Source organism: Amphibalanus amphitrite, unplaced genomic scaffold, assembly GCF_019059575.1.
Source record: "Amphibalanus amphitrite isolate SeventyFive unplaced genomic scaffold, NRLGWU_Aamphi_draft 000252F_arrow, whole genome shotgun sequence".
Taxonomy (NCBI): domain Eukaryota; kingdom Metazoa; phylum Arthropoda; class Thecostraca; order Balanomorpha; family Balanidae; genus Amphibalanus; species Amphibalanus amphitrite.
The window spans coordinates 608496-634058 of record NW_024881747.1 but is presented as its reverse complement, the minus strand read 5'-3'; the positions used below and the strand labels follow the sequence as shown (position 1 = coordinate 634058).

At 55.2% G+C, this 25563-nt stretch overlaps 1 protein-coding gene across 3 annotated transcripts in view; it reads right to left on the bottom strand.

The window, feature by feature from the left end:
* LOC122386466 (homeobox protein extradenticle-like) overlaps positions 1–25563 on the bottom strand; it is a 76811-nt gene that overhangs the window by 15595 nt on the left and 35653 nt on the right. For 2 of the 3 annotated variants that reach the window (XM_043375683.1, XM_043375681.1), the window contains exons 3-5: positions 20051–20301; positions 13914–14104; positions 7845–7980 (exon numbers count right to left, since the gene is read on the bottom strand). In XM_043375683.1, coding sequence (XP_043231618.1) covers positions 7845–7980; positions 13914–14104; positions 20051–20301 — 578 coding nt within the window. Of the gene's footprint in view, positions 1–7844; positions 7981–8201; positions 8338–13913; positions 14105–20050; positions 20302–25563 lie in introns of all 3 variants that reach the window. The other variant, XM_043375682.1, reaches the window with a different exon arrangement.

Genomic DNA, 25563 nt, shown 5'->3' with positions numbered 1-25563 from the left:
ACCTATAGGAGACTTGCAGAGGACACATGGCGCTGCAGCTAATAGGTGTTTGTAGGTATAGATGCATATCACAAATCTTAACAGAAAGGAATGTAAGGACGTTTTTTTTTAAGTCGGACATAAAGATTTGACTCGCAGTTGACTTTTCTTATTAGTACGAAAACTGCCATTCTTACTAAAACTTTTGTTCATTTAGCAGGCTTATCGTCAAAACATAACTGAAAACGTCAGAGCATGTTAACTTCTCATGGCAAGCCGATGTGAAGAGAATCCCGAAATCGATTTTGCACGCTGGGTACGTACGGCTCTCCAGTAAAAGTCTTGTTGGTTTTGCTTTTTCGGACATATCTGGTCCTATATAATGTTTAAATGCATAAGTATCAACCCGAATTATGTGTATGCACATTTACCACGAGGCTGTGAAATTTCATCGATGTATGCCAAATGCTTTCCGAGATATCCACCAAAAACCTCATTTTCTGCCGTTTGGGGTATTCTGGCCGCAATCTTCCTGGGATCGCCTATGACATCCATGGTGCCACCTAGCGAGAGGGACGCGGAAACACAGAATCATGAATGAATCGAGCGCGTAGTAAACGGTGTATGGAAGAGAGACTCGGCAGAGGCTATCCGGGTGGCCGGCGCGCGGCGCGCCCTTAGGCATCGGCCGACCCTTCGGACCGCGTGGGGTCAGAGGTCGCGCTCGGGAAGTCTCGGCTCTGGGTTTTAGCGCTGTGCAGTCAGGAAGGGAGGGGAGGATAGCGCTAGCCCGACTGACTAGTATCTCGGCTGATTCGTGTGGGGTGGAACGGATCACAGAACGGGATGGTGGCTAGTGGTGGATGATGGGATGGTGGTTAGGTTAGTGCGTACTGCGTAGAACGTAGCTGAACATGCTTTTTTCATGGCAAACAACATGCAGCATAATGTGCGGGATTATGCCAGAACTCATACAAAAAGGAACTAATATTTCAGCCGAGGGAGTGGATGAGTGCCGTGACAAAGCATGACGATGCTGCCAAAATCGGGATGCTTGTTTGCTCCCATTTTTTTATTTATTAAGTTTTAACCCTAACATGCAGCGCTTGATCCGAACTTAGAGGTCCCCGACTAACCTTGGACCTTAAAATCGCACCCGTCCGGTGCGCCACCTTTTCTTCAGGGGCGCTCTTCTTGGTTGTATCTGTTCTTACCAATAACTAAAGCAAATCGAATGTATAATAAAAAAAGGCATACCTCAAACACAGTTTAATTCACATCCGCTCGTGTGCATACTTGTTTTTACCTATACATTGTCGCATCATAATATATCACTTCAGTGCTTAACCTTCAACGGAATTTTGGGTTTTCTGCATATAGCCCGGCCGAGGGGGGGGGGGGGCCGATTACGACCCCTCTCCGTCTTTTTGCCCCTAATTGAGCTAGCGCCTTGCGGATAAAACTGAGCGCGTGTGTCGTATGAGATGCAGCAACTGGTACCCGAGTTGAATGTCTCAGGTCCACCGATAAACTCTGAGGTCAGTATAAGTGCTCCAAGTCGCGGGATCGGTTTTTGGTAAACAACTTCACCTTAAGTGGTTACAGAGCCAAGAGTTTTGCATGCTTAAACGCGTCGAATAGTTTACGCTTTGTTTTTGTTGAGGTCAATTTAAGGTGTTTACCTCAGGTCATGTCAGGGCAGAGCCACTCAGGCCACGAGGCTGACTCAAGGAGGTCATATCGCTTCTTCGATGCGGTAGGTCCTTACAAGTCCACTGGTGGCTTCCCGACTCGCTAGCTCAATTTGATCGGGACTTTTTGGTGAAATCTCCTGTGACCTTAGTGACGTCATAAATGAAGTCGCCTAACTTTAAGAATGGAAAAGTGAATGCTGGCCGCTGGGGCTTGCACAAATTGCATAAAATCGCGAATTCATGCGCTTGAGACAGCTTTAGATGGCTCCCGGCGCCAAAATAACAGTTTTCATATTTCCCAATTGATTAATAACCGTGAGGTTGCGTGACCGACCTGACTTCAGGTGACGGAAAAGGGCCACCTTCGTGAAATATGGAGATATCGTTGTTTTTCATTTTGACATTATTATTTTTCATTTTCTTTTTAAAACTGGTGCCAGAAGTGCACAATTCGCGAAAAAGTATTTAAAACTATTTAACATATTGGTACTATGTTGATACTCTCTACGGCACCTACTGTATGATGGCATAGCGATGACGTCACACTCAAGCCAATCAGCGTTCAGAAGACAGACTCGTCGGATTGTGTCAGATAAGCTGATTGGTTAAAGCTGAGCTGGTTGGAGCTGATTGGTAAAAAACCAAAGCCTCGCCGCGGGTGGCTGTATTGTCGGATAAGAACGCATTCCTGGGATAAGGACGCATTCCTGGCGTAATGGAGGCCGACATCGGCCGTAAGGAGGTAGACAGACAGGTTTTCGGACACGGGCTACAAGATGGCTATCTCAGTTTCAATCCCCATGTTAAAGGTGGCCCTTTTCCTTTAAGAAAAATACGAAATAGCTACATACAAGTTGTGAGGCCTCTGGGAGATAGTGATCATACCTATAAGCTTCATTCCCCGTTGAAAAGTCCCCTGGCACGAAGGGTGCTGCGACGTCGCGACATTTTGGGGCCTTACAGAGGTTCACTTTTGACGCCATTGGTCAACGGCCTGACCTTAACCTTCGCACTTGTAGGAGGGTGTCGAACAGACCTCCTACCCTCAGTTTTTCGCAAATAACTCGCGCAAAAAGCGGCTGATTGCGGCGAAACTTTCAGTACCCTCGAGTTATTCAATATTACGCCTTCCCTATAATTTGCATGACCCTGACTCAAAAGACTTTTGACTTGTGACCTGTTTTCCGAGACCATGTTTGGCCGGAATCGCGTTTTGGCGTGTTTCGAGTAGAACGCGTTTTATTGTCTTTTTGTGGCTTTAAGCGATCAAACATGTGAAAGGATGTTGATCGCATGGATTCTAGTGGGTATCAAAGTCACGTGAAGATTAGTCAGGTCACTGACCTTTGATGACCTTTGTTTACTCTTTCGAGTTCTACATGTTTCTAGGGTAGATTTTGGAGTTGATTTCGCATTTAGAAACCGTTTGAACATTTAAGAAGTAGTTTTGGTTCACTCGTAACATGTGACCTGACCTGACCTGACCCGACCTGGCCTAAGTGCACAAAAACATCATCTGTGATCAAAACTAACTTGAATTTCGTGATCAGCACCCCGCAAAACCCTATAACAGCTTCACTTTACGGAGCTCTAACAGGTCCCGATTCCCCGACTTTTGATCACCTATCCGTGCTTCTATCCTCAGGATACTGAAATCATTTCCTCCACGCCACAACCCCCTTCCGGGCTGGACAGGCAACTTTATCTCATGCGGGCTGCTCCCTTGGAGCGGCGCCGCTGCTCCTGAGGGAGCGCACCCCGTAGCCGGGTGCAGTGAGTGCCTTGGGGCTGGGTGGCCTGTCCTCTGGACGGGCTCAGCCCCGGCGACTCACTAGGGTGCCTGCCCAGACCAATGTCTCCCCCTAATTCCTATCATCCTTCCGGCTCTGCAATGGTCTTGTCGACCGAAAGGGCCTAACCCAACAAAACAAACAAACGACTTTTGAGTTATATTGACCTGTCAACCAATGACCTAGGACCTTAACCCTCGCCGCACAGGCCATTTTGCGTCCTTCGACGGCACAAGGGGGGTTGGTACGACCCCCCCCTCGCGTTTGGCCCCTGATCGAGCTAGAGCTTCGCGGAAAAAAAAAAACGAGCGTGTTGCCCGTCACGAGAGGAAGCCGATGATACCCAATTTTAAGGTCCTAGGTCATCGAGTGACCTTCCAGGTCAGGTCAATGACCCAAAAACCGGGAAAATCGGGACCTGTTAGAAAGTCGTAAAGTGTGGCTGCTATGTGGTTTTCCGGGGTGCTATCACGAAAATCGTATTAGTTTTGATTAGAGATGATGTCTTTAAGCATTTAGACCAGGTCGGGTCAGGTCAGGTCAGGTCAGGTCAACCGGTAGGGGTTGTGACGGGTATTCGTAATACGTGTCAACCACCTCTGACAGCTTCGTAACATGTTACGAAGGCACCAAAACCAGTAGCGGCGGAACACCTTCAATTAAGGGGGGGGGGCACTGCCGACTTTTGGCCCCATTCTTTCCATGCAACGCCCATAGGGCTAATGTTAAAATGCCAAAATCAAAGGGGGGCACGGTGCCCCGGTGCCCTCCCCGTTCCGCCGCCTATGACCAAAACTACTTCGTAAATGTTCAAATGGTTGCTAAATTCGAATTCAGCTCCAAAAACTAGCCTAGAAGCATGTAAAACTCGAAAAAGTGAGCCGAGGTCACCCGAGCTCACCAAAGGTCAATGATCTGACCTGACCTTCAGCTGATCTTGAAACCCACCCTAATGTATGGGAGCAACATCAAATCACATGTTTGAACGTTTGAAACCACGAAAAGCTTGCAAACGCGCGGCTAATGCGAGCCGACATACGCCGAATCGCGATTCCGGCCAAACATGGTCTCGGAAAAGAGGTCACAGGTTAAAGGTCATTTGGGTCAGGGTAAAAAAAATCAGGGTAGGTGTAAAATTGATCAATGCGAGGGTACTGAAAGTTTCGTCGCGATCGGCCGCTTTTTACGCGAGTTATTCGCGAAAAACCTTAGGGGGGTTGCATCAACCTCCCCTGTGCCGGCGAGGGATAAAATTGGGTATCATCGGCCTCCTCTCGTCACGGGCATGGGCGGCGCCACCGGGGGGGACGGGGGGGACAGGTCCCCCGCTATCGAAAGTTAGGGGGGTACAGTACCCCCCTATCGGCGAGGTCCGTTCAATAGTTGATAATAATGCATTGTAGAGTTATCCGTCGCATTTAATGCATCGTTGGTTAATCAAGACAGGTTCTGAATAAAGATTGCTGTTGGGATGTATCGCAGGGGGTCCTGGCCATCTGCAAAAGGTGTGGAGCTGTGATGCCTGTAGTCATAAGGTGATCGGCAGGGCCTCGGGGATCGTGCCCCCCCCCTTTTTGGGGCGCCAGACAGGGTTTATTACCTCCCCACCCCACTGCCAGACCACATTGCCGACAAAACCAAGTTTACTGAAATTCCATAGATTTCCGTTACTATATGGATATTTTCCATTCCTAATTAGTCAAATTCAAGCATGGCAGCTCTACCACAGGAACCATTTGAAATATATGCCATTTAACCCAGCACTTGTGGGCAGAAGTGTTCGGATAGATCACAGGCAGGACCAAAAAAGCACGCCGTAGCCCAAGATCTTATAATTGGGTAGCATCGGCACCCTCTCGTCAAGGGGTTCGATAGCACTCGTTTTTTTTCTGCAAAACTAAGTTCGGTCGGCGGCCGAACGGCTGGGGGTCTAATCAAGCCCCCTTCCCTCCCCTTCTTACGTCAGCGGCTGTGAAAATGCCATTACCAGCTGTTGAAACATGGCAGTTGCTTTTGCATGAGTGCACGAAAGGGTTTTAGGTACGTGATACGTGAAAGGTTCTACATGAAATTGAGATACACCAGCTTATCAAATTGTGCTCACTGTGGTGCGCTCGGTTTTACCTTGACTAGTCTTTGAATTCTGGGGTGAAACAGACCAGTCAAGAAACCTGTTCCATAAGGAGAGCCACTGATGCTAAAGAGATGAGGGATGAGGTTTCAAGAGACCTTCATTACCTCCCAAAGGGGTGCCACGCCATTTGCCAATCCCTGCTGTAGTTGTTACGATTGGAGGGTGAATATGAGAACGATGCAGGTCGTGACAGCTCGATCATGACGAACACAATGGTGCCGACATCACAGCTCTATGTACCGCAATTTTTGACGAAGTTAATCAACAAGGACCGGAATCCTACCCTGGGGCACTTCACCTGCAGAGGTCGCCGGACCTGAGACCCTTTCACTCAATTTTTTCAACGGTGCATGCGGCATGCGCTCGTTTTTCCCTTGAAGCTCTTGGTAAGTAAAATCCATCAGAAAGTGTGATCAAATAACGGCTGGTGACCTTCCATGACCTAGCATGACCTTTTGAGTGACCACCGATGACATGACCACTGACGGCTAGCCATTAGCTGCACCCTGCCCGTTGCATATGGATCAGGTGGTGATGTCATGATTCTGAAATTATATTGCAGTTTTGGCGCACTTGTCAGAGCAGAAAACATTCCCACTTTTCCTCCATGACTATATGATGATGAAGCCATGAAGCTGACCAGACGCAAGATCGAAAATTTGAAAGTACGAAACGTAAGTAGTTGGCACTGCTACTCATACCTAAGCAATTCGCAGCTTGTAGGAAACCAGCTTTGAGTTGGCAAGACTGCAAATTTTGATTTAGAGGCAAGGATGCTTGAAAAGGTGATCGATCTTATAGTTGTCCTATGATAAGTTTGGAAACGGGATGCACCATTCGATGTGTTTTGGGCTTTGCCAAGTTTCGCGGCGTTACGTGCCTCGTTTTTTTTTTTGCATACACGATCAGTATCTACTTTTGGGATTCTCAGTCAGGCAAGCCCCCGTCCCCGTCCCCCCCTATCGAAAACCCGTGGCGCCGCCCCTGGTCACGGGCAACACGCTCTTTTTCCGCGAAGCTCTACCTCGATTAGGGCTGAACGGCAAAGGGGTCCAACGGACCCTCCTCCCCCTCTTTACGATAGACGCTGGCAAAACACCAATATGGGCGAGGGTGAAAATACAGCTGCTGTCATAAAAATTCAGCTTGAATCAAAGGTCAGGCTTGCCAAATTTCAGCTCTCGCAGCTATCAACAAAAATAAACATGTGGAGGAGGCAACCGCCTCCCCCCTCTCCTCTCGGCCACTGCCAGCGAGGTTTTAAGCGTATCATACACGTTACAAAGCATCATATCAAGAGGACACGCCCCAGCAGTCATATGCACTGAACACAAACTTATTACCCACGCTAGTGTATCGGCACCATAGCACATGGTCGAGACTGTCGTCAGCCACGGACTCGCACTCGACCAACCCTCTGAGCCCGTTGACTGCGGGTGACCTTGACATGTCAAGCCTGATCGGCGGCCGGCCGCTGTCGTGCGGTCGTTACACGCGGAGGGGAGGGAGACACAAAGCTCTACGTTAAAGCTGACCTCTGACCTTTCCCTGCGCCCTGGTCACTGACCCCGCTCCATGTCGCTGGGCGGTGGCATGGCGGTGGAAACCGGTTCTAGCCTCTACACATGCCACCATTCTAACCCTCCCCTCCCCACGCTACTACGCGGCGTGGAGTACGCTCGTGCGTAACTGGGCGGAGCAAGGGGTCACGCGATACAGGGGCGGAACTGGTTGCCCTCCCGCTCGCCGAGCGACCAACGACTAATACCCTGGAGAACCGTACGTCCAAATGATTTCACGCTCATCGCTCAACTATTAGCCCATATTTTTAGTCAGATATGACGTGAGCAGAGTTCCTTTCCTAACAAAGGGCATTGTTTAGTGGCATTTGACAAACGTTCCCGCCGCAAACTGAAGACATTCCCGATACAGCAAATATTTCGCGAATGCTAGGCACCGCCAAAGTGGAAAGACCTCGACCAGCATTAGGAGACCACCACGGGTGGCATAGCATAGCGCTGCACGACTTCGCAATTGATGAAATGACCTGTCACATCGCAAAACAAGCAACATTCGTTAGCACATATTGCACACAATTATAATAATGAGCGACCATTATCCGCCACTTCCAGCGTACCAAACCGGAGGTAGGCCTGGCAGTAACTAACAATTAAATGGTGTAGAGGACGCCTCAGATAGCATGTCTGTAATGACGGCGCTAATGCCGCAGAGTCACGGTGATCGTACCTGAGACACCGTGATATTACACTTTCTGGCCAGCTCTTCCTTGACCTCCTCCGTGGGGTAAGGGTTGCTCAAGTTGGCGTAGAAATACTCATTTAGCACCTCGGTGGCGGTTTTGGTAAAGTTTCGTCTCTTTCGCCTGCAAAGAAACGAACAAACTTAAGAAGCGAGAGAGGGAGGTCGAAAAACATATCGCGAACAAAATCCGGGTGCCTTCCGGAGGGAGGAGGGGACGAGCAGGAGGGTCTGGAGCGGACCTGGTGCGGACGGGAGGGATGCGCGGCAAACGAGCCTGGCCAGAGCTGCCCCGACCGCGGCGGAGGTCAAGGCCGGCGGCGGCGCGTCCGGCGCCGGCTGTACCTGGCTCACGGTAATGCCGCACTTCTTGGCCAGCTGCTCCTTCACCTCCTCGGTGGGGTACGGATTGGCCAGGTGGCTGTAGAAGTACTCGCTCAGGATCTCTGTGGACTGCTTGGTGAAGTTGCGCCGCCGCCGCCTGCAAGAGGGACAGACCGCGGACGGGCTCAGCGGGGGCCAGCAATCAGTCAGCCCCTCCCGACCGGCCCTCCCCGTCAGCCCCCTTCCCGATCCCGCAGAACCCAAGGGAAGTCGTCTTGCTACCTCCTTTCCCAGCTCTCCACGTGCACAAACAGAGAATCAAAAAGCAGGCAGCCGAGATCTGGTTGACCTGGAAACGAACGGTGGCCGTCTTTGTGTCAAAACTGGCGGCCGGAGCAGCGGGGAAGCAGGCGCACCAACAGGGTAAGGCCGCTGGAGGCGCGCCGAGCTACTGAACGTGCCGGCAAACACCCGTGCAGGCGAGCGGAGGTCGAATGAGGGGCGACACGGCGCAAGCGAGCGAAGGTCAAATGAGGGTGCGACAAGGCACATGCGATACGGTGGTGGAGTTTGACGATCAGGGAGCTGTCCAGGAGGTTAACAACACTCGGCAGTCACGGATGCAGTGCGAGCATGATAAAATGCTCACGGTGACACACGATAAATTATTAGTATATTCAGACACACATTGCAAATGGTCAACATTCCGACATGGACGCACGGTTCGGAGAAAAACTCACACGAGTACGGCGGAGGCCAGAGCAGTAATTAATCATTGGGTGACAGATGAATCTTACGAGGCCGTGTTTACTATTTGTGATTTATGACCTTTTAGAGACGGGACAGTTAACTACTTAAGCTCAGGCACTAAGTTCAATGCTAAGATAACGTCACCGTTCTCCAAACAGGTGATTAAGAAGAAACGTGGTGATAGTTGATACGAAATAGGGTAAATGCGCTTTGGCATAAAAAACAATATCATGCTGTTGAGTGCAACCAATTGCAACCAACTGAATTCGACTAAATTTATATAAGTCTGCAATGTGCCAAGAACAATAAGTTCAGTTTACATGAAAAGAAACATTTTTTGTCCCTAATTCCGAAACAAGTGAGCATGGATAAGTTAACAAAACCGTTTAGTTAGAGAAAATTAAATGCTCAATGCGGGAAAGTTGCGGTCAGTTCTACTCACTTCTTCGTTGTAACCTTTCGATCCCTTCAAAGACATAATGACAGCAGATTATTTATTCCTCTATGACCGCAACCTATCAGCCTGGACCACCGTGGTCGTATCGCACCCTTTCCGCTCTGCAGCAGCTGTATCGATATCGGTGGGTCGCGCACCGCTGACCACTCGCCGTCGGCTCGTGTACCTGCCGGCCGCCCCACAGGCCGACAGACCGCAGGCCGGCCACAGTGTCGCGCCTGTGTCACCGCCACCAGGCCACCGCCGCCGCCGCAGAGACCACAACCGGGCGGCTGCCGCGCGCAATTACCATTTGTCTAATTGCCGCTCCAAATTCGATAATGGCGCCATCGGGCCAGCTGGGAACGGGAGCCGCGCGCTCCCGCCGGACACTGTCATTAGTGGAGGCGGGGGCGGCGGCGGCCGGGGCGGGGGCGGCGCACACGGCTAACGGCCGACACTCACGACAGGCTCACGGACTCTCACAGGAGACTCACGGGCCCTCAGGAGAGGTTCACCAACCACTCAGAATATACACTACAGCGATCCAGGATGTAACAGTCGGAAACTTACGAAATATCCGGCAAACACAAAAGAGCTGAAAGGACTACGATGATTCTAAAACCGCCACCAATCTAGTTAGTCACGAACAACAACCAGCGGGCCGCACTCTAAGTGGTCGGTGGAACCGAATCTCGACCCGGCCTCGACAGACACAGGGCCGTCCGTGGCGGCGTGCGGCCGGCGCCAGCCACCGGCCACCCTCGGTGACAAAAACCTGGTCACCGGCGGACATCGGCTCGCCGATCAGCGGTCGGCCGTCACCGCGTGACGAGCAGCCGTCACTCGACGGACGTCACGCGTCAGATGGGACAGCCGAGGTCAGTGGGCCGACCGGGCCGGCCGTCACTGGGACTCCGGCGTACGCGACAGCACAAGAACGTATACGAATGTAGTGTGGAGAAAGTAACGGGACAAGTGTCTCAAACTTTAAAGGGTTGATAATTGACTGGTCTTCGATGTGAAGGTGACTACTTTATAACGGACAACGGCCTTGGGGACACGTAACACGTAGGCCTTGTAAGAGCCCTGCAAACCGTCGATTGTCGCCATTCCCCAAAGGACCTCGCCGGATCCCAAAGGCTCCCATCGGGTCCATAGGTCCGCACCTAACCTCACCCATTCCAAGCTTGCCTTCTCCAACGCCCTGCCCAACTTTACCGGGTCTTCCACATCCACCGATCCAGCTGGAACGGCATCCCTCAGAGCCCACCACCCCAACCTAGACCCCACCAGCTCCCATCGTCCCCACCCAGCTCCAGCGGGTCCCACCGTGGGTCCCACCGTCTCTGTAATGTCACCAGGTGTCGACGCCCGTGTTCCGCGAGCCAGTTCCCACGCGGGGCGCAAACACAGCCATTACTGCCGCCGGACCGCCCGGCGCACCAACACGCCTGTCAACAGGCACAGGGACCGTACCGGACCGGGCCGCGAGCAAAGGGACGCCGGAATGCCGAGCGACTCTGGAGCACAACACTCGAAACGCGAACGCGGACACAAGGGCCGCTCGTTCAGGCCTCGGCTGGAACGCCGGGGGCCTGTGGCGGTGCCGCGCGATCCCGAGCGGCGCACCTTCCTCAACGCAGCGCGTCTCCTCTGCTGGTGGCCTCGGCTCGGCGCGGGCCGGCGCTCTCTGGCGGCCCCCCGCCGCGGGTCTAATCCCGCCGGCCGGGCCTGTGATTGACGTGCAGGCCGGCCTCGGCGTGCCGCGTCGGCCGGCGCCGCACGCACCGACACGCACAACATCCAGTCGACACGCGCACCACACCGCGGGGAGCGAGCCGACCGCGCCCGGGGCACTGGGCCGTGAGATCAACACGCCGGCCTCAACTGCGGAACACACCACACCGACCAAACGGACCACAACTGCGGAACAGACCGACCACAACTGAGGACCAACTAAGAGTCGACGGTGTTCAGAAAAATGTGCTCGCTTAGCTTTTACAGCGAGATAAATCCACCCGCTCATGAACTGGTTAAATTGACTTGCATCCTGTGTCCCTATACAGCCAGTTTCTGTCACTCTGCTAGCAGCATCCCGACTCAAACCGCTGTCGCACGTCGCATCCAGATCCATCTCTCGCCAGTAACCATTGCTCGGGTCATTTCGCCCCGGTCTCCATCTCTGCATGACTCAATGACGGCAGTGAGCGCCATCGGTCGGCCGTCCGTCGCCGGCTGACGGCCGTCGCGGTCGGCGCCGCCCGCCGGCCGGCGATGGTGACGGCCGGCCGCCGCGTCCGGCCCGCTCAGTAACGGCCGTTGGCCAGCTCGTTTGCTCCAGACTGCGATTGATCCGGGCGATTTCCGGCGCCATCAGCGCGTCTCCGACGGCAAACGGCGTCCGTCAGCTCTTCAACGAGCCGCGCCGTCGCCGGTCCGTCCGTCTGTCCGGCGACGGCGGCCCCGAGACCGTGACATTTCGGCCGCCGCCGGCCCGGGCCCAGCCGTCTGACCGGGCCGGCCCTGCAGTCGGCCCGACTCAGCGGCAACCGGCACAGCCCCGCCGCTCGTTGACGCAAGTTGAGCGGCCACCGGCCGTTTCACGGACAATAGACCTCCATCGGAGTGCACCGGCTCGGACACACAGCCACTGTCGTAAACTGCAGCTGCGGGCCGCCGCGACCCGGCACGTCGGGCAACACACACAGCCGTGTCTCCAGAGCAGCCGGCCCGTGGTCCGTTTGCGGCTCCGTGACTTCTTTCAATAAACACAAAACGGCTTTTGTCTGCTGCTATTCTCGGCAGTCGGGTCGGCCGTAAAGTTTGTTAATTCGGCCCGTTTCCTGCACCACCAGGTGCCCGCGGCCACCCGACCGGTCACGTGATTGGCCCGTCGGCCGGTGTCGGAGCCGACGCGGCACCGGGAGCCGACTCCGGGCCATCCGTCGAGCCCGACGGACGGCCGCTGACGGCGCCATTCGCCGCTCGGGGCTCGTTCCAGCTCCGCTCAGGGTCGGCGATGGAGACGTTAGCGGGGCCGCTTAGCGAGTCGTAAACGGCGGCACGAGCGGCTGACGAGAGTCTGATGGCAGAGGGATGGCCGGGCGGCTCTCAGGCCAGCCGGCGCGGCAGTCACAGGACAGAGCGGGACGCCGGGTCCCGACGGCGATATGGAACGGCGACCTAGCGGAGAGGGCTTAGGCTGACGGTGTTAAAATTTGTCGCGGATGATGCATGATTGCAAGATTGAGCGTCAATTGGGTCGGTGTATAAGGGGAAGATAATTCAGCTACAATCGAAAATGAATAGGTTAACAATAGCAAACTACTGAAAATCATTCTCACATAGCCTCTATCATCACTCATCAACACTAAAGAAGCAAAAACAAACCACAATGACCACCAAAAACAAACGGCCCACCAGCACACGACAAACATATCGACCACATCTACTGAGTACAGCAGCATCGCACACTACACAGACAGACTCATCCGATTCAGTGAGCGGAGCCCTGAGTCCCCTGCAGCTCGGGATGAGATAAACAAGGTCCTGCAGCTAGGAGCGAGTGGTAAACACACGGTTAGTGCCAGTCGGTAGCAGCGTAGGGTGCTGGAAAAGATACGGTGCTGCACTGCTGCGCCGCTGAGGCTCCTGTGAAGGGTCTGCTTCGTCACTCAGGCTCCTGTGGAGGGTCTGATCGTGGACTAAAGGCAGTGACCGAAGAGGTGACGATAATATGTCATGAATGCCAACAGCAGCGGTCAGCAGCCGGCGCCGGGACCAGCAGCTTCACCACCAGCAGCAGCGGCAGAGCGACAGACAGCCAGCAGACAGACATGGCGCTCTCGCAGCTGCCGCCGGGCCGCATTCGCAAGCCGCGCGCAGGAGGGTATATGGGGAGCGGGGCAGGCAAGGATGTAGCTCGGGCCGGCACACAGGCACACACACGCGCGAGCGAGCGAGGCAAGCAGGCACGCAGCTGCAGCAGGGCGCGGGACGGCGCCGGGCAAAAAGTCGAGCGGCGCCGTCCGTCAGCGCCGGCTGACAGCGCGACATGGGCAAAAACCTAGCTGAGCCGAGCCGAGCCCGAGTCGCACAGGGCCCAGCCGAGTCGCACAGAACAGAGCCAGTCAAGCAGGGCCCAGCCGGGTCGGCTGGGGCTCACACTATTGCATAGTCGGGCTAGGGTTCTGGCTCGGAAGAAGGCTGGGCGAGGCCCTGCAGACGGGTCGACCCACAGTTTTCGGCTAGGCTAGGCTCGACTCGGCTAGGTTTGGACAAAAAAGAAGAGCTGCATTATCAGAAAACTATTATCAACTCGTAACTCTACGAGTACGTATTTCATAGAAGTGATATCCAGTGTAGAATACCATGTCATGCATGAATATGAATGAAAGCGTATTTACACATCAAACTAACGCACATCAATCAATTAATAGTCCCTGTGTCCCTGCCCCCCCCCCTCCCCCTCGTCCGCGGTAGACACGCCACGAAGGGCGTGACAACTGACAGGCTACCACCGCCGAGCCGAAGCCGGCACTCACCTGGCGTCGAGGAACCGTGAACGAAGGATCATGACAGCCTCGCACGTCGACTGCTTGAGCTGCACCTGGATACTGGAGAACTTCTTGTGGATGATCTGCACCATACGCTCGATCTCTTTGGGCGTGATGGGCCGTGTCCGCGACTGTTCTCGAAGGAGGTTCATCACGTGCGTTGTGAACTCGTTGCATGCCTGAGGAGCAGATATAATAGCCTGTCAGTGTAAGTCGAAAGATCACACAATTTCGGCAGTGTGTGGTGAGTAGCTCTGTCATAAATCCGTTACGCTCAAACGAATATATGGTCTACATTTCCTCGGCCCGTTTTTGTTGACAGACTCGTCCGTGTCATTTCTAGGCTAGGAATGGGGTTGTATTTCATCTGCGTCACTGGACAGCGGGCGGACGGTGCGGCCGGTCAGGACGGTGGCAGGGGTACTCCCCACCGGCTGTGTATTGACCATCGGCGCCGCATCGATCTAACACGGCCGACGCAGCGACGGCCGCACCCACCGCGGCGCGCCGCCCGCCTGGTGTCGGGTGCCGGACCGCCGCACCCCGCCCGCCGCGACCACGCCCACCGCGACCACGCCCACTCGACATCCACTCACGCACATCAGCCTGTCAGCCAGGCTAGTGCCGATGTCGTCTGGTCCTAGGACCGTTCAACAATGCCGTGCCTGAGTCTGCAAACCTTCCAACTTTCTGTCGTGCCACAGGCTCGCCGTCAGTCTCATCAGGCTCTGAGGAGATTCAGAGGCATAAAGTATGACAGGATCAATGATCATGAAGGCTTATGGTATCTTTTACCGTATCGGTTAATTTTGCGTCTGCACCAGGCATCCATTCGAAGCGGCGAAAGGCTACCACTAGGCACCAGTACCTAAAGTGCCGACGAATGGACGAACGTACGGACGGACAGACGGATGGAAGGGAGGACGGACAGTAGGACGGACGGTATAGGACGGACGGACGGACAGACGGGGACGACCAGCACGAGCACCTTTCCCCGTCCGGCCGTAATGACCACTATGCTGGACAGGGCCATCATTTGGAAAATGTGTGCTAACTGCGGCCTGAGTGGCAGCCCACACCGCATGGGAAGTCAATAAAGACAGGTGGCAGGCGGCCGTCCCTTCACATGACGAGTTGAACACGGGACATCCGCTCCGGAGCACTAATGCCCCTACTTTGTTTCCATTTCAGAATGTGTTGATGACGGCCGATGGTGGAAGTGGTAATGGTAATTTCGGTTTCTGGGCGCGACTAGCAATGGGGTTATATCGTTCTAATTGGTGCTTGACACCGATAGGGATGAAATGAACCACATGGGTACACATTTGGCTCAAACCTCCACCCGAGAGCCGGATCCAGCCATTGTAAACCACTCGAGATGTGCGACTTTTCTAGTAAAGCGCTGGTGAGCGGAGGACTCGAGTTGGAGCTCCGGGCAGCACGTGTCTGGCGCAGCGGCCACACTGCTGATGAAACTCATAAATCGCCTCCGGCCGGCGTATTTCAGTCGGTCGTGGCCACCACCGGCTGCGACCGTGTGTCCGAGCACGTCCAGAGCACGTCCCGGGCACGGCCGGCCGGCGGGGACCGGACCCGGGGGACGTTCTGGAGATCTGCTGAAGGCTGCGGCACGCGGGCTGCTGTGCTGTGGCTGATAAGGTGTGTTAGTGCAGCTTCTTTTGCCACCGTTCTGGCTACCGCCCGCAGCTGGCTGCCGTGATGTGGCAGATATATACTCGCATTAATTATACGCTGTGGCCCTTATTCAACATTGCTGTTGCGGACGTCTCTGGCTTTCTTGTGTGGACTGTATAGTGTTTGTTACGTCTCGCAGCATTCGGGTTGGCGGCCGGGGGAAATTGTGAGAGGATGTAGGATTAATAGAGGCAGTGAACGAATAATGAAGAAGGGAAGTATCTAATCGGTAAATAAATAAACACGGATGAATAATTTACGGATCAAAGGTTCAACAGCGCCCGTCTCAGAGCGCATAAGGAGCACACCTCGCGGCATGCATGTTGGGTCGTTCAACAGCGCCCGTCTCAGAGCGCATAAGGAGCACACCCCGCGGCATGCATGTTGGGTCGTTCAACAGCGCACGTCTCAGAGCGCATAAGGTGCACACCTCGCGGCATGCATGTTGGGTCGTTCAACAGCGCCCGTCTCAGAGCGCATAAGGAGCACACCTCGCGGCATGCATATAATGTAGGATGACAGAGGATTGATAGGAATAGTGAGTAGACCCGGCCACCGTGAGAACTGTGAGCTGCGCGCCGCTCTCCTTTCCTCCACTCGCCACTTCGGTTTCACTCACACCACCACCACTTAAACACAGTCTTCTAAATAGAAGAGTTCGCTATTGACCGAAGACGGCGAGATGGCAGCAGTACAGCACAGACACAGTAGTTAGAAAAGTTAGACGTGAGCGGCAGCAGAGCGCCACCGTTCGCGTTTGAGAGCGAAGTGAACTCGTCGGCGACTAACAGTGAAGTGAGACCGAGCAGAGCTCGGTATCGGTTCAAATACACGGCCAAGAATGTCATGCGATACAGGGGTCATGACATTACACACAAAAAGGCGGCAGGCACGCCGCGTCCCCTCGCCCGCCCTCTTAGTTCCCAGGCTCGGGGCCCCGCCGGCCCCATTCGGAACAGGTCACAGGTCAGCCGGGTCGCAGGGTCACAGGGGGACGCCAGTCCACCGTTCGCGGCGTCGATATGGCCCATTGCTTCTGTCTCAGAAAAAGCCATGCGCGGCGACAGGTGGCCGCTGGGCGGGCGGCGGCCCGGCTCGGCGGCGGGACCGGCGGGGCGGGGTGACGGGCGGCGCGGCGGCGGCTCGTTTCGGCATCGGCGGCGCGACATTTGCCTAGTTTGTCGGCAACAATTGCTGATGCTGTTCATAATAAGCAACATGTCATTACTGTTACAGGCAATGCTGATTTAAATGCTGCACAGTTGTAGATACTTTGTTGTGCTTGTCATAAGCAGAGAAACATTAGGTAGCGCACTAATAAGTGTAGCTAAATTGTTAATGTTCTGTTTTCTTTTTGCCCTTAATTCCCTCATATACGTTTAACACAATGGCAGACAAAACTACATGCACATTCTCCACCAAAGATATGCCCGTCTTCCTAAAGGTAAATGTGGTGCCAAGAATATCCCCCACCTCTCCCGTATTTGCGTGATGTTCTCGCTCCAATGGTTGAGCCGCTAGCGACATAAGGGCCGGCAGAGAAAGCCAGGTGCCGGGTTCTCAGGGGCGGTGGCGAATCGAGACCGGCCCTGAGCTCCACCCACCCCTCCCTACCCCCTCGTCGGCGTCGACGGGTCGCCGACCGTCGGGTCCGGCGCCGCTCGAGCCACAATATCCTCGGCGACGATTAAAGCACATAAATTCCGCCAGCATGACAGCTGAGAAAATGGAAACTGAACTGTGAGACAAAGCCGCGCCGAAAGGATTATTGGCGGCCGAATAAAGGCGCCCGGATGATAAGGTGCGAAATGAGGCGGCGACGCTGCAGCGCAAATAGCAGACAATATAGGCCGTTCCAGCGCGGATCTCAGGCCGTCTCTACCAAAAGGTACGAGGCACGCCAAACAGCGAACAATCAGCACAGTATTGTGTGATCATTTTACTGCTACATTATTTCCGCACTGCATTACCTGAGTCCTGACGCATTCTTGTTACATTTATGTCCACATCACTTAATCATTTGGAGCATTTTGCTGTAAGTGATAAGTGTTATAGTTGCCACTTCGGTACTGCGTCATGACGCACTGCCATCAGTGCGTCAAGCATTGAAGCGGCCGCTGGTGGGATCAGCACGAGCCGCGATGGAATGATCTGAGTCAAGCCGTCGCTCTAGTGTCTAATGTTCTGTGAACATGCCGAGTTTCCGCTAATTGAGCGGACAACGCTGGCAGTCTGACATGATTTACGTGGACACGTTGGTAAATTATTAACTGCGACAGACGGGGGCGAAAGTCGGCTTACAAAAACGACCTTCAATGGTCTTAGTGATATTGATGTTTTTCCAACATAAATCGTAAATCGTAAAATAATTGGTCAGAATTTCAGCGAAAGTTTCAGCTTGATTGGCAGCTTTTACAAAAGCTGAATGAGATCAAGAAAACAAATTAGCGAGTAACTCGCAAAGAACTGGAAAACAAACACCAGCAATCAGCCGTGATCAAGGATGATCAAGTTACTCATTATCATCTCGGGTGACGTCACCGCACCAGGCGGCCGTTCTAATGGCTCGATGACGCCACGTGGGGTCCCGGCGGCAGCGGCGGTGGCGCGTCACCCTGACATCGGACGGCGGGTGCGGGTCGGCCCGCTTCACCTGACAAAACGGCTGTCTGTTTTCCGGCCGCCGCGGACCGATCATATCGGGCCTCGGATCACGGTAGCGAATTGAGGTCGAAAGACAGACGTTACGTCAGGAGCAGTCTCCGTGAAAGAACCACGAGTGACAGGCGGTGTGTTGGTGTATCGTATAAATACATTGGGAGGGTAGATAAGATGCGGCAGCGGCACACCGCACAGCATTGAAGCCCGGTAAACGGCCGATGACGTTATTTCAATTCAGGAGACTGCGAGCACGAGGTGAGCATGGGGCGATCGCCGGATATTAATTAGGTAATTCCCGTTATCAGCCATCGGCTGGACAACCCATGAGATGGCTTTTCAGATAACAGCCGCTTTGGAGCTCAATGGGTCACAAGATTTAGTCCATGCTTCTGTGTCAGGATGTCAGGATAATATTCACTTCAACTGGAGCACGCGTTTCAATATGTTCATCATCCTACAGCGGCCGATAAAGACCTGCCATCGCAGCGTTCTTCGACAGTTGGTGCCACCCCTGCACCCTCGGTCCCATCGTTCTGCCATTTTCCGTTTAACCAGCACTTGGCACGAACCTTTTACAGTCGCGGGAGTCGTTTACCGAATCATCGCCACTTCCTTCCCGACTCGAGGGCAGGTTTTATGCACTTTCACCCCGAGCCGGGAGCACCCATACGCGCCCGAGATGGCCCATTTCGCGCCTGGCTCTTCTGCCCCAGAAGAGACAATGTCTCTCTCCTCACTGTCGTAAACGACTCGACGAGCCGGGACACGGTCCGTCGGCCGCGACTCGGCGGCCAACTTTTACTATCGGTCTATTAATTCAAGAGCCTGTCGAGGCGCACTAGCAATCAATGCGCGGTCGGCAGAGCGCTGTAAGGGGCCGTTTCAAGCCGGCAACGCGCTCGTTGCGGCAATGTATGGGAAAACTGCCGAGCAGGGACGGCCGTCGGCACGAGCACCGACTGAGAGCACGGCATGCCGGCAGCGCGGGGCGTGACGCCAGCAACAGATGAGCTGCAACATTGACTCAATGCAAGAGCTTGCTTTAAATAAGAAAATAGCTGGCACAACAAGACGGGAAAGGATTGGTGGAAGCAAAACAGCCACTACAGACTGGGGACCACATACAGCAGTGTATGAGCATACTGAAGTAGCAGCACAGGCCATCTTTTAGCGGCGCGCCATGTGCACCATGCACTGCTTAGTGCACGGACCGCCACCCAGCCGGACGTGCACGGGAGCCAGCCACAAGGCGGCTGTGAACCGGCCGCAATCCAGAGTGATTAAGTAGCGCCGGCCGGTCCGCACGATGAGCTGATAATGATGCCGCGGCGTGATTTGTGCGCCGAGACACAGCCGGCGTGTGACGCGGCGAATTCGACGGCCCTGGTCACTGGCCGCGCCGCACTGCACCGATCCCAGTCACCGGCTATATTTAGCGGCCGCGTAATGGCGGAATAAATGGCGACACGCCCGCGGGCGATGGAGCGCGCTGGACCGCCGGTTAGCGCGCTGGTTGCATCGCCACGGCCGGCGCTCCTGCTAACCACTGTAGCAGAATTGACTGCAGATCACATGGTCATTACGTTGCAATTTGTGTCTTCAATCTGCTCGTCACGTACTGAACCCGGATCTCAAACGTTCGTCATAGACTTTGTTTTTATTCCATTTTATTCCCGTCAGCTGCACTGCACCTTAAATGGCGGCAACTTTTCATCCTCTTTCATTCTACCATCCCTTGACACACGCAGACGCCATTCAGCGGGGCTCACCTGTTCATATTTCTCCAGCTCCTGGTGGTAGATGGAGCGGATCTGGGCGAGCTTGGCGCGGTAGTCGGAGTGTTCGATGGTGCCCTCTGCGGAGGCGCCTCCTGCCGCGGCCGCCGCGCTGGCGTTGGCCGCCGCCTGGGCTCCTCCGGCCTTCTCGGGGCCGGCCACCCCCTCTGCGATCAGCATGTTGTCGAGCCGCATCAGCTGCGGGTCGGGCGGCTCCTCCTCCTGTGTGTTCCGCAGGTTTATCACTGAAAACACAGAGATGAGAACAGTCAGCGGACTGAGGAGCTGAGGGCCAATGGTGGAATGTGGTGGGCAGAACGTGGGGCCAGCAAAAGGCATTTATGATTTATTGCTTCTGCGTTGTGCGTATGCACTAAGCACTCATAAGCAGGCATATTTTCAAACGGTTTGAAGTACCAGTGTAATGTACGAACGAGAACGATTCATATTCATAGCGTAATTATCTCATGCCTCAGAGCGAAAGCCCTGGGGACCAAGGCAGTTAGTTGGATTGCGCACTTTACATTCCAGTAACCGTTCGCAACGTGTAATGGGAGGCACACGCGCATTGAATGGGCCATTTGCTCCATCCGCTTATTCCAGTCCGTGTTCCGTGAAAACTACAACCCTTTACTATCATTTCAAACGGCGATTATCCTTTCATTAATGCGTCATTTCGCCGAGAAATATGAGATCGTCGAAAATTCGCGCAATTTCACCACGAACTAACTACGGCCAACAATTAATCCATCCGCCGGGCAGCCGGCGTCGGTCGTCACCGCACGGTCTGCTCACGGCTAACGAGCACCGCGTCCGGTACAGAGTCGTTCTCCGAACGGCAGTCCCAGTTCCGGGACCGCGGGCCGTGCTTCGTGACGTTGGACTCACGGATCAGACACCGTGGAAGCGCAGGTTCAGCCGTCGGTACCAGAAAACGACCCCCGCGGGGCTTCGGTCCGCCACCGGCCGACCCTGACCGATGGCAGAGGTAGCTCGTGAGGTCAAGTAAGAGTTATGTGTATGGATCCGCCAGTGAGTGTGGGATGTTGGCGATACAATGGCAAACCCGGACCTGGAAAGGAAATTCTCCCAGAAAGTGTCGAACCAGACACCCGTGTTGCTGCCGCTGCCGCGCTGAGCCGCGTACTTTGCTCGCAACTTGCATACAGGGTCAGCAATCCGCTCGCTTTCTGTGAGACTGGGTGGGAAACTCACAAAGAGATGCAGCAGTAATGCAACGCAGCACCAGGTGCCTACATTGTGCGGGAAACCCGGGTGGCTTTGGACCAAACTTCGGATAAAGAGGTCACGATCGGACGTTGTTTGCTGCAGCTTGCAAGCTTGTCATTGCAACTAGACAGTTGCAGCATGGAGCTCAACTTCGAGATGTTTGGGAGGGCTAACCTTTTGAGGCCTGATGCCACTGCTTACATGCTTTGGCATTCTTCGGTAACAATGTTGAAATAACAGAACTCGTCAGCAAGTACGAAGCAAACTAACGCCAAGCTGAACTGTTATGACATCTGAAAAAGTCCAGTGCGTGACGGACGCATGTCCAGCACCATGCCATGAACGACAGGCGACACCTTTAACTTGCTCCCGAAGAACTCAGTTTCAGTCGATTCCGATCAGTCGCGGGACATGGGCCCCCCGGCTGGATGGCCAGTTGTGGACGCCAGTTTGTCACCTGCCACTAAGGTGTGACGGAGTGCTACGTGACGATGGACGCGGACAATGGACGTGAGTGGTGGCTGAGGACACGGGTGGGACACCAGGACAGTGACGGACATGAACAGCGGACAGAGAGACAGGACCGACATGGACAAAGGACGGCGGACAGGAAACATAATAGGAGCTGACACGGAAATTAATACCGCCACGGACGGGAGGGTAGCGATTGATAATGACATAGATCAAACAGGAAAGAAGCAATAACAACGATGACCCAACATGACACCGAAGTCACGATACATAGGTACAGACTATTGACCCTTCCCGACGAACTCGGCATTCACAACAACTGGAAACCCCAGACCATCGTTCCCAGTCCCACGTTGGCGCGCGAGCACATCCCGGCTACCGCAGCTGCACGCGACACACACGGACCCGACTGGCGTGTCATCCTGCGTGTCACAGCGCGGCGGAGCGGTGACACCGTCCAGTGTGTCGGTGCAGTGACCCATGCCAGCGCTCTCAAACTGTCCATTACTTGCCATAATGACGATGATTGCGAGCGGCCGCCGCTTCCGAGCCGCCGCGTCACCTAACGACGCTGTGAACACCCGGCCACCCGACTAGGCCGAGCAAAACTGATTGCATGGTATTGCCACGAGGTGGAACCGACGACGCCCAATTACCGGCGCCGGTAACGGCCACTAACGCGATCGGACGGCGCGCTGCGGCCGGCCTAATCGCCTCGCAGGCCCGCCGGCGCAGTGGTACACGAAGACGGCGTTGCAGGCACACGGTACGGCACGGGGTGGATATGGCACACAGTGCACGGCACGGGGTATGGACACAGTGCGGACACAGTCTGGGGACGGCTAATGGAGCGGCTCTCTAGTTGGCAATCATCGTAAAACCCGAAATAACTGCTGTAAGCGTGCAGCTTTCGGTGAGGCCGCGCGGCCGGACCTGCCGATCGGGGTGGGTTGGTTGGCGGTTAGTTGAGAGACGCACTCCGGCTTACGGCAGGTCTACCAGTGGCCTGAGGGTGTGTAGAAGGCACACTTCCGTGCCGCTGCCGCCGGGTGTAGACGGCACACTCCTGCCGCTGCCGCCGGGTGCAGCATGGCGCCGAGCGGCCGATCGCCGCCCTGGCAGCCATCAGCGACGCAAGACGCTCTTGCTTAATGGCCAATAAATCACCGTCAACCGGCTCGGGCATTAGCGCGCCGACCACATAATCGTTGGGACGGGTCGACGCGCCGGTCTGGCGGCGACCACGGTCACCGGGTCAGCGCGCCAGGTCACGACCGGTCACCAGGCGTCACGACGCCCTCCCACACGGCCGACCCGGCACCGGCACCGGCCGCCTGGAAACACCGCACACGCAAATAGTCGGGAAACAGGCCGCCCAGCTTTGCGACTTGCACTGCCGTATGATTGCATAGTGGTGCATAATTGCATGCGATTTTGATCATAATGATACCACTTATAGGGTCTTTAAACGATCCAAGTGGTCGTTTAGAGACAACAGGTCATTCTGGTTCGCGCCGAGCGGTCATTACACAATGTGGCCCGTCTTGTCGGGCATGCTTTACGGTCGACTAGGATCAGTGATGTACCATGGCATCGTGAATGTTTGACGCGGACCAGCGGGCGCCGGGCGCGGTCGGCTGTCTGGCCAGCCTGTAAGTAATGCCTGCAGCTCGGTAATGTATCACATGGTCCGTCCCAGTTACACTGGTGGCGTCTGGATGCATCAGCTAAGAACAGGCAGCAGCCGGGACGATGAGCCGGCTGATAAGCGGATCACCAGCGAGATGCAAAAGTCGGAAACGGACGGATGGGGTAATGGCCCGAGATAAATTGGCGTGTGACTAAGCATGAATCAGGTTATCAAACTACGCGGTAGAATAGTTTAATGAGAATGACCGATGTCTATTTTCGTTTCAGATATTGTAACATCCGAGTACTATGAGGAGAATTTAACGAGTGAGCACACTGGAATGTGACGGCTGATTAGCCATCTCACATTAATGTCAGCGGGCCGGGCGCCGGTGATACGGCGGGCCGCGGGTATCGCTTAGCCGGCGGCTAGCCACGATCCCATTAATCCGACCGCTGCGGTCGTCATTTAGTCTCCGATTCAGCGATACGCGATCGGCCGATGGAGTTGGTCGTCGGGCACTCCGGTGGGACCGCCTGTCCCGGGCCTGGCGGTCGTGAGACAAATACCGACCGCCACGGGCGGCCGATACGTCCTGTCAGGCCAGAGCAGCCGCCGGGCGCCGACCTTTCTCGTCTGTCTGTCCCGACAGATTTGTGGTGTTGGGTCCAGGCGCGTGCTGGCCGCTCAATACCGCTCTCAGACTTGCTCCCCGATGTCGTCTCCTTTCGCCTCTCCTCTTCCCTCCTCCTCGCTCTGCCTCCGGCTCTGTTTTCGGCTCCTGCTCTCCCCACCCACCCCTTCCCACCCCGCCCCGCTGGTTCCGGCCCACGCAACTCTCCGGCCTCCTCATCCCTCGCCGGTGCCGAGCTAACTTCCCGGCCGGCCGGGCGGCGGCTAAATTACAAACTTATCTGGGTCCGGCCGGGTGCGCCGGCCCGCCGTAAAGTGACACCACTTGCGCCGAGTTTGCACATATCTTACATACGCGGCGGCGGTTCGGCCAAACAGAGCACGACGGATGGCCGGCGGCCGTGTACATTAGCAGCCATATCAGCGCCGCGCCGCGCCAGGCAGCCCCTCCCTGCCCTCCCTCAGCGGGGCCTGGATCTACTGTGTGGTATACCGAGCGAAATGTCCCTGTAGCAGGAATAGACGGGTCAGGACCAGGGCAGATGATAGACCGGGAGAGTTAGCACTCAGTGCCGATTAGCGATCAATGATTAACGGTAAATGGTCGGCAGTCAGCGGTCAGCGGGTAAGCTCAGCTGGTGAGTAACTCGTGTGGGCGGTTAGCGGTTGGCCCCGCGTGGCCGGCGCTCGACGTCCGACTGTCAGCTGGCGCGACAGACGGACAAATCGGTCCGACTGGACAGCGGCGGGTGAACGGACATTCCATTTCCATCCGCACCGCTCCACCCCGCACGGACAGCAGCGTGCGGGGATGACCTCAGAGCGGCCCCGAGGTGCGCCGCCGGACCGCAGTGCGTGCGGCGGCTGCTGTGTGTGTTGGAGGCGATCCAAACACGCCGCAGAGCTGAGCCAGTTAATACACCAGCCGGCAGCTGGTGAAACGTCATTCTGACGCCGAGTTATGCAGCGGATTGGTCACGGTTTTGGTTTGAGCTGTCGGAAGTGAGAGTAAGCTCACGCAAACAGTGACGCAGGGCTGAGTGCCCGAATGGGACCTCTCTGACGCCACAATCACTCGCAACTGCGCCAGACATCGCCGTCTGGGCGGACACGCTGTAGACAGAGTGAGCCAGGGACCCGACACTCCCAGACCGTCACTCACAAACGAGTGCCAACCGTCGCAAAAAGAGTGCCTATTCTCGCCCATGAGTATCCGGATCATGACTAGAGAGTGCACCATTCAAAGCAGTCACTCAGTCTGAGTAACTCTTTGAGTGCCGCACTCCTCTGTCTGCACTCACTCGCTAAGCTCCTCTACCTGTGAACCTCCCAGCACGACCTGGTCCAACCCTGCCCATCAGGGTCACTCCACCGTAGCCGGACTCACCGACCGCGGCCTGCAGCGCCGCCGCTCAAATCTGCGCGTCAAATAACTCAGCCGTTATGGACATTGATTATATTTAAAAACCGGCGGCCGAGCAGCGTCTGGCCGGCGCCGCGCCGCCGCCAAATAAAACCCTAATTGTTGCTCGCGTCCAGGATA